General features: G+C 53.6%; 1 protein-coding gene across 1 annotated transcript; it reads right to left on the minus strand.

The window, feature by feature from the left end:
* Positions 1-5,108: 5,108 nt before the first annotated feature.
* On the minus strand, positions 5,109-8,153 carry LIAT1 (ligand of ATE1). Its single transcript, XM_047756820.1, has 2 exons — positions 7,844-8,153; positions 5,109-5,693 (listed from the first exon to the last, which is right to left on the minus strand). The coding sequence occupies exons 1-2, from the start codon at positions 8,151-8,153 to the stop codon at positions 5,311-5,313; spliced, it is 693 nt and encodes a 230-aa protein (XP_047612776.1). The 3' UTR covers positions 5,109-5,310.
* Positions 8,154-9,223: the final 1,070 nt, after the last annotated feature.

Genomic DNA, 9,223 nt, shown 5'->3' on the forward strand with positions numbered 1-9,223 from the left:
CATTTCCCCTGTGCCACAACAGCAACTCCCGTTTCTGGTGATTTAAGTGTAGAGAAGCCAGAGGGTTAAATGGTCATTATGTGGAGACCTGTGTAGGGTTTGAGCTTTTACTCTTTGCCAGCTAACACCTTAGCCTCCACGCTTCCATGGATGTTGGCTGAAGCCATGAGACTCTTGGGTGGGAGAAAAGGATGGTTTCAGAGCCACAGCAACAGCTAGAGACCCAGCGTTTGGTCATGGGTTTCCAGAGCCTCAATTCCCATGGGGTGAAGCAGAGGGGCCAGGGTTACTAGGACATGAAGGGTGTGTTACAGGAGAGGGACACTGAGCTTCGGGATCAAAAGCCGCAAGATCTTCCAAGGCTATTGGTCACACCAACGTCCTCCTAAAGAACCAAGGCATCCAGGGACTCAGCTCACAAATGCACAGGCTCCTGAGGGATCTGGGAAATTGCCTCCCAATCACTGGGGCTTCTCAAACATCAACGTGCATGGGAATCACCTGGGGAGCTTGTTAAACTACAGGCTCTGATTCAGGAAGTCTGGGCTGGGGTCGAGATGTTTCTTACAAGCTCCTGGTTCTGTGGGCGCTGCTGGTCCTAGGCTGGCATGTGGAGCCTCGAGCCTTGGCACCATCCTCGATGAAAGCCGTGGCGGTAAGTAGCTACAGGGGGGAGCATGGGCGTGTGACAAACTCAGACCCTTCCCAGCGATGGTTAGAAGGGGGTGTGTTCCAAAGACAGGATTTGACCATGAGCAAGTACTCAGCGAATGAAGCTTGGCTCCCGCCTGCTGTGCAAGCTTGTCCGAGACACGCAGCATAGCAATAAAGAAGAGCTGGCCCTTGGGGACCAGCCGGTCTTGGGTGTGACATCCCAGATTCTCCCCTAAGTCCCCGCGTGACCCTGAGCAGGTCCCTTTCCCATCTGGGTCCATTTGCTCATGTGTGAATAGGATCCTGACATCTCACGTCTCAGAGGTGGTCGTGAGGGTGGGATGGAATTGTGCAGGTGGGGTCTGTAATTCCTGTCTCCGTGCTGGACCAGGAGGAGCCCGATCTGTGGGGACAGTTGGGACCAGGGAAGTGTGGACTGAGCAGTTGCTTGATAAACATTTTCTAAAACCACCATCACCACCTTGGAGTCAAGGTCGGGGAGCAAGCGACCTCTTCTCTTTAAGCCTAAACTGTCACATGGGGAGAGTAATTCCCACCCCTCAGGGAACAGCTTGACTGAGGGGCCCAAGGGATGGAAGAACCCATACGCCAGAAAATGACCTCAGCTGGTATCAAGACAAGGGGGCGGGGCAGGACCCAAAACTCGGACCATGAAAACGTAAAGAGCTAAGGACAGCTCCACGTGTGAGCATAACAAGTAGAAACCATTTAGTCTTAACTGGCACTTAACTCACCCCGCAGCCCCCTCAACCCTTCCGGACACAGCAGCGTTTCTGGAGATTAAGAAGCCTCCTCTGAGCGCTGGTGGTAGGAGTGTGTGAGGCCACCTGTCTTAGTAACAAAATTACCCTTGGAGTGAGTGGCTTCAAACAACTTGATTATCCGGAGTTCCTGTGGGTCAGGGATCTGGGTGCGGCTTGTTCTAGCCACGTGACCAGGCTTCAAGGTAGAGACCCACCCTGGGTGCCTCCAAAACCAGGTGAAAATCACAGACCCAATTATGATCGCTGCACGGTGCTGAGCGGCTGATTCTGCTCCAAACCACTCATGGACCACGGCTGGGCAGCCTTGTTCATCTTTAGTTGATAGATTCCATACTGTTGGCCAAGGATCAGCAGTTCTGAAGATAAGTGTACAGTCAATCCAGACTGTTGAGATGAACTCCTGCCGTGCAATCCACCCCCGTGACCCTTGGCCGACGTCTTTTAGAAATGAATCATTCTTCACCGGGAGGGTAATGGACAAGCCTACTTGGCATCTCTTTAGGGAGTCACTCTGTGTTCTATGTAGGTTTTATAGATTCCATGACAATCTGTTTGGTGTATGTGTCTGGTGGGGTTGCCTCTGCCCACCCGTGCCACATCCCCACCATACCCTAGATCTGTGCAGCAGTCGAAGTCTCCGTGCTTCCTTGGCCCCCGTGCTTAGTCCAATGATGGGCATAACCCGTGCCAGGCCAGAGACATTCTCTGGGGTTTATATGGACACTAGATAGGGACACATCTGTTTTCTTCGATGAACTATGAGGATGTGGGTGGCCATCTTTGCAATCCTGTTATGAGAACCTGCCTGAATATGAAGCCAAGCAGGGGAGGCAAAGGCAAGATATGGAGAAAGAGAGAAATTTTGATGACATGCTACGATCTCCTGGATCCAGCCATGCCTGAAGCCACAGTCAACCCTGGACTATTGGCCTTATAAGTCAATCACCCCCTTTTGTTTGGAGGCCAGTTTTCACTGGGTTTTCTATTCCTTACCATTGGAAAGGTCCTCACTGCAACAGCCTGGCTATAAGAAAGATACATAAAACATCTAACCCCACATGGTTTGAGATGAAGCCACTTCTGTGCTTGTGGGAAAGTTAATACCCACCTGCTTCTTCTATTCATATCTTGAACACAGACCCCCATTTTGTTCTAGGCTACAAGCAGGCACATTCTTATTTAGCCCAAAGCCCTCTCCCTAGAACCCTGGGCTTTGAGACCCTCAATTCACTCCTCACCCCTTCCCTCTTGCTCCAGACCCCTGTAATTTTGTTGGGGGTTTTTTTGAATTCAGTCAGCCACCACTGATGCCATGTTTCTTTGTGAAGCACACCCTTTGATTAGGGGAGCGCTACACCATCACCCAGGACAGTCTTTCCCGGGGCTGTGTAGCTACCCCAACCAAAAATGTCACTGCTCAGGGAGTTCCCGTTGTGGCTCAGCAGGTTACAAATCCGACTGGTATCGATGAGGATGTGGGTTGGATACCTGGCCTCACTCAGTGGATTAAGGATCTGGCATTGCTGTGGCTGTGGGATAGCAGCAGCTCTGATTTGACCCCTATCCTGGGGACTTCCATATTCTTTGAGTGTGGCCCTAAAAAGAAAAAAAAAAATCATTGATCAAAACTCTTATAATAGATTGGGTGATTCCTAGGGGCCAGGAGCTTTGTGTAATTACTGCATTTGATTCCCGTAACACTGAGGTAGGTAGGTATTCGCAACCCTGTTTCCAGATGTGGTAACTAAAGCGCAGAGAGGCTCAGCGATTTGTCTCAGGTCACACAGCTAGCACATGGTGGGAAAAAGAAAAGATGCAGCTCTGAGGTCAAAGTGCAGAGTTTTCACCACTATCCCAGCATATCTTGTGGCAAAAAGGTGCCCAAGGCCCCCCCACCCCCACCCCCGCCCGTGGAAGACAATGCAAAGCGACTAAGGCACCCTGAGGCCGGGGAGCCCTCAGACTCCCCCATGCACCGCAGCCCAGCCACCACGGCTGAGCCAGAGGGCACAGGAAATGCCAACTCCTCTGCCCCACCCTCTGCTGTGTTCACCTTGAACCCGGGGCCCTGGGTGCGGTCTGAGGCTGAATGTTAGCACATTTCCCATCTCCTCCCCACCGAGCCGCACCCGAGCCCTCGGTCCGCTTTGCTTCATTCAATCTGGCAGCAGAAGACAGGCCTGGTCGTAGCATCGGGAGGGCCCCTGCCAGACCCGGCTGCCAACCTCCTCTCCAGGAGAGGGCAGGGCTCTTTTGAAAGCCCCTCCGCGTATCTTGCCGGGTGAAAGTCTGTAACTGGCCTTTTAAGGAAGGGGAGAGAAGGCGGCTCCGTCAGCCGGGGGGCGGGGCGGGGGCGGGGTTTCCGGAGACCCAGATCCCCTTTCAAATAAGTATTCTGGGATGTCTTGCGTTGGTTTTCAGCTTCTCCCTGAGAACACCGCCTGTCTTTAACTCCCTGCAAGGCAGGAGCCTCATCTTAAATGTCCCCTCTGTCCTTCTCGGGACACAGGTGTGCTGGGCACAGGTGTCCGATGCTCTCCCAGGACCACCCCACCTCTCCGACCTTTCAGGCTGCATCTTTGCGCCTAAGGGCGATTTCCGCCCCCACCACTCAGGCTGGCCTCTAGCCCTCGTGTGGCCCGCTGGAAATGCCAGGGAACGAACACCCTGTAGGACCCCTCAGCCAATGCCTTTGGGAGGTATAACACCAGCTCCCCCGCCCGCGGGCGGGACAACCCTGGCAGCGCTGCCCAGTACGGAAGCTGGCTTCACAGTGTCCCTGGACTGGGTGGCTCCCCTTCCCTGCATCCTCTCTGCTCCTCTCACCTGCTCCTCCCAGACCAAGTACCTGCATTGGAGTCTTTGTCCGCTTCTGGAAGAACCCAAACTGAGGCAGCACATGGCCCTCACTCAATATTTGTGGAAAAGAAGAATATTAATCTAGAATATGTAGAATATTATTTAGAATATGTAATTTAGAACTTGGCTTGAAATGCTGCTACCTTGGGGGATTATGGAAGGATCATATCAATTCAGAGAAGCAATATTCCTTTTGAGACTTCCCATAAAAACCTCCCAGGGGCGTTCCCTCCCAGGGGAGTTCCCAATGTGGCGCAATGGGATCTGCGGCATCTCTGCAGCACCAGGACAAAGGTTTGTTCCGGGCCAGGAACAGTGGGTTAGAGGATCTGGTGTTGCTGCAGCTGAGGCATTAAGTCACAGCTGAGGCTCGGATCTGATCCACCTGGGAATTCCATATGCCGCAGGGTGGCCAAAAAAGAAAAAAAAAAAGCTCCCAGGGATAAAGTTTTGGAACTTACTTATCTTGAAAACCACGTAAGGACAGGGAGTATATTGCATTAAAGCCTCAAGGACGTTTGGGGCATTTTCCTTGGGCCTCGGGCATGCTGTGCAAGGAGTTTTACCCATGAAATCAGTTCAAGGTTTAGAACTGATACAATCTACACGCTCTTTTTGTGGGTGGGGGAGGTGAGAGAAATCTAATAGTAATGGGAAGTTAAGTAACAAAGAGATGGCAGCTTATTTGAGAAAAAGGACACTTGGAAAAGAACTGCGTTCATTCAATGGCTTACTCTGCAGGAACCACGGCTTCCTGGGCAGCGAGGGGCCTTGTGGTGGAAGGAGGGCTGAGTTCAATCCCAGACATCTGCTCCCTTCAGAGGTAGGTCTGATTTCCTTTTATTTTTATTCTTTTTTTTTTTTTTTTTAACACATCAGTTTGCAGTAGGATAAATGATAAGCGCATCCGTGTCCCGAGCGGGCTGTCACTCGGGCAGAGTAGTTGCTAAATCCGAGTGGAGGAGATTCGGGATAAGGTTTCCTTCAAAGCCGAGACTGGAGCGCTCCGCTTTCAGTGGGGCTGCCGGCCACCGCCGCCACCGCCACCATCCTGATCCGAGGGGTAGGCTGAGCTCTCCGGGGCCTCCTCAGCCCCCGGGTCTGAGTGGAAGCCCTTCAGGGCCCACATCCGGTACCGCTTCCTCCGGTTCAGCTTGTACACGCGAATCCGTTCGTTTTCTGCCTCTGGGTCGGCGAGGACTCCATCCCACCGCAGACTTTCGTTGACCTGCTTGGAAAGGTTCTCTTCTATCTCAGCAAGGTGGGGGAGGCTTGGGGTGGAGGGGTAAGGACGGGTGAGCTCTGGCTCCGGGCCGTGACCTTTGCCGGGGCTCAGGACGTCATGGCCGGAGGAAGACAGCTGCTGGCTCTTCGCGCCTCGGCTCTGATGTTTATCTGCTGAGCAGATGGGCCGTGTTAGTGCTCGGGATGCGGGCCCTCCGCCTGCCGGGATGATCCCAAACCCGCGAGGACCTAGGGCTCAGCTGGCCACGCCCACCAGCTTCACTGTGCACCTGCTGCCTGCACGCTTCGGGTTGCCTTTGGGGGGAGGGAGAAACCCTTTACAAGCACGTGCTCGGAGCCGGGGTCTCTGGATAAAGGCTCTCAGCGCTATGTTACAGGTGAGGAAACAGACTCCACAAGTCTCAGTCACTTGCCAATGTCTCAGAGCAGGGGGCAGTGCCAGGGTTGGAACGCAGCCCCGACTCCCTGTGCCCGGTTCTCTCCGCGCTGCCCGCTGCTTCACCTCGCCACGTGCTCGCCAAGGTACTTCCCAGTCCTGGGACTCTGACTTAGCCCTGTCTAGACACTTTATGGGGACGAAACGGAGAACAACAGCAAAGCTTCCTAAATCTGACTGCGGAAAGCCTTATGCCAAGCCAGGAAATACTTCTGCTGTGTGGCCTGTACAGATTTAGAAATATATGTATTAATAGCCCTTCTGAATTATATAACATGTGTATAAAATACTACACGTTGTGATTCTTTCATCACTTCATCCTCTTTTGGGGGAGAAAAGAATTTCCCTCCCCCCCCAACAATAAAAGGGGGGGAATAAGAAAAAAAATCCTCTCTTGTCATTCCTACATCTTCCTTCTTCCCAAAAACTTTTGGTGTCCCCTGCTGACGGTATGAGGTACGTGCTGCTATAATTTTTAGAGTCAGAAGCTAAGCCAAAAAGATAATGAATTCCCTAATTTGGTTTGGCAGACACACATAGGGCTTATTGACCTAAAGTCCAGAATTGTTTCCTTGCCTTGTTCTTATGATTCCACCTGGAGAAGTAATTATACTCGGCCCATTGGTCCCTTCCCCCCCGACTGCAAGGTTGACGTGGGCAAGGCTGCTGCCCCCTCTGCCTGCAGCTTGCCAGGGAGGCCTGCTCTGCACAAAATGGAAACTTGAACTCAAGACCAGGTGTGCTGGAGGGCGGGGCGGCTATGCCAGGCTCGATGAGAGCCACCTCCCTGACAGCCAGAGCTACCGAGGTGAACCGCACAAGTCCACAGCATCCACGGAGAGGCGCGTTCTATGTCACTGATGTGCTCTCTCCGTAAACGAGTGCTCAAGGCCTTTGTCCAGACCCCAGGGGTTTTTAGGAGAGGAGCTCGGGGCGCTGCAGGGCTCTGTGGGTTTGTGACAGCTGTTGGTGTGTGTATGTCTGTTAGATGTCCACAGAGAGCCTGGAGCCAGAACCCCGTGCATGTGGTTGTATGTGTGAGTGTGTACCAGTGTCTGTGGGTACCAGATTGTGATGTGTGTGCCCGCTGGGGTGTCTGTGCTTTAGCTTTATTTGGTGGTTCTATAGATATAGGGGCGTCGTGTTGGGGCTGCTGGGGAGCATCAGAGTGCGTGGCAGCGACTGGCGGGAAGGTGTGTGGTCAAAGGCTGGCCTTGGTGGATGAGGGCAGGGCAAGGACCGTCTGCGCAGGGAGGAACATTATGTGCAGGTACCGGGTGTCTGCATAGCATCCAGAGGCAGGGGGCCCTGACCTGTGAGGGGTAAGGGAGGGCCTCCAGGTGGAAGGCAGGAGTCTGTATTTCGGTGTATGAGTGGGAGCGTGCGTCACTAGTGCCTGAGTATCTTAGGATTGGGAAAGTCTCTGTGTGAGGATGGGGGCATCTCTGTAGGAGGGCTTGATGTGGGGAAGGTATGGATGCTCAGGATTTTGAGTTTTGGACTGATGGATTAGGAAGATGACTGTGTAAAGGTAGGAGTCGCAGTGTGGGGGCTGGGAAGCTCTGTGGGGATAACGCTGGGTGTCTGTGGGGGTGTCTCTGGGCGTGGTTGAAGATCTCCATGGATGTTGAGAATTCTTGAGGCAGGGTCTGGGGTCTTGGCGGACATGGATGGTCTTTGTGGGTAGCGCTGGGGCATCATTGCACGGGGAGCAGGAGCACCTCTGATTGGGACTGGTGAGTTTCTGTTTCTGGGCTGAAGCGGTCTCCAGGGGGATGGGGGCCTCTGAAAGGTGGGGTGGGTGTTCTCAGACAAGAATCTCAGGTGCGGGAGCTGAGGCTCCCGCCCTAGCTGTTCTTCTTACCGTCCCCCTTGCCCGACCCTTTAGTCTTTTTCTTCTTCCTTCTCTTCTTCACCTTCCGTTTACTCAGTTCCGCAGAGCAGCCCGCGATGGGGGGCAGTCTGGACCCCTGTGAGCCCACCGCGCTGCCCTCTCGCTCCTCCTCCTCGCCCTCCTCGCCGCACCCCGATGTCCCAGCCCCTCTGTCGTCCATCCGCTTGCAGGGCCTCCCCCAGTGCCTGGGGCAGCCCAAGGCCGGCCGCCGCTGAGCCGGGCGGCTCTGGGCGCCGAGCGCTGGGTTCGGCCAGGCGTCTCCATGGCGACCGGTACACATTGCGCGCGCAATCCGGAAGCAGCCGCCCAGGAGCCGCGCTGCAGGCGCAGATGTACGCATGCGTGTTTCAGCCGGAGCGCTTGGGTTGGTCAGCGGTGCTAAATAGAAGACTGGACGGAGAGATTCTGAATGTCTGCGGGCGCGTGGCTGCTTCACTCCTGTGCCTTTTAAAATGCTGTGTGTTCTCTCCTAAATGTTTATCTCCGAGTTTCCAATCTCGTATGACCACCTTGGCCTTTCAAGCCCAGTGTATCCAAAACAAACTCATTTCTCCATCGTTTTCCATCTCCGAGAACAAAAGCAGCTGGTCAGAGACCTGGCAGCTTTCCTTGGCCTCACTCTCTTTCTCTGTGGCGTCACTTATGCCAGGGCTGACCGCCGTGTCTGGGACTTGAACTTCTGGACCCCCTTCCTAAATGGTCTCTGCTTCCAAACCCACCCCACAGATTCCTTATCCACACAGCTGCTAGAATAAACTTTTTATTTTTATTTTTTTTTATTTTTTGCTTTTCAGGGCCGTACCCACGGCATATGGAGGTTCCCAGGCTAGGGGTCTAATCAGAGATACAGCTGCCAGTCTACACCACAGCCACAGCAATGCCAGATCCGAGGTGCGTCTGCAACCTATACCACAGCTCAGGGCAATGCGGGATTCTTAACCCACTGAGCAAGGCCAGGGATCAAAGCCACAACCTCATAGTTCCTAGTCGGATTCGTTTCTGCTGCACCAGGAAGGGAACTCCTAGAATAAACTTTTTAAGCTGATGGATAATTTCACTCTCTTGCTTAAAACCCTCCAGTGGGGCCCTGTCAGCAGTCCGTTCAAGACTGAACCTTAGGGAGTTCCTGTTGTGGCTCAGTGGGTTGTGAACCCGACTAGCATCTGTGAGGATATGGGTTTAATCCGTGGCCTTGCTCAGTGAGTTAAGGATCCAGCATTGCTGTGAGCTGTGGTGTAGGTGGCAGACGTGGCTTAGATCTGGCCATTGCTGTGGCTGTGGTGTAGGCCAGCAGCTGCAGCTCCGATTTGACCCCCTAACCTGGGAACTTCTCCGTGCTGCAGGTGCGGC

The sequence above is a fragment of the Phacochoerus africanus genome, chromosome 14, assembly GCF_016906955.1.
Source record: "Phacochoerus africanus isolate WHEZ1 chromosome 14, ROS_Pafr_v1, whole genome shotgun sequence".
NCBI lineage: Eukaryota > Metazoa > Chordata > Mammalia > Artiodactyla > Suidae > Phacochoerus > Phacochoerus africanus.

What these genes read in the sequence shown, in the direction of transcription:
- LIAT1 (XM_047756820.1), bottom strand. Translation starts at nt 8,153, where the DNA reads ATGTGTACCGGTCGCCATGGAGACGCCTGGCCGAACCCAGCGCTCGGC. An exon ending in AGGGTCGGGCAAGGGGGACG is followed by an intron (nt 5,694 to 7,843) that starts GTAAGAAGAACA and finishes TCTGCTCAGCAG; the next exon opens with ATAAACATCAGAGCCGAGGC.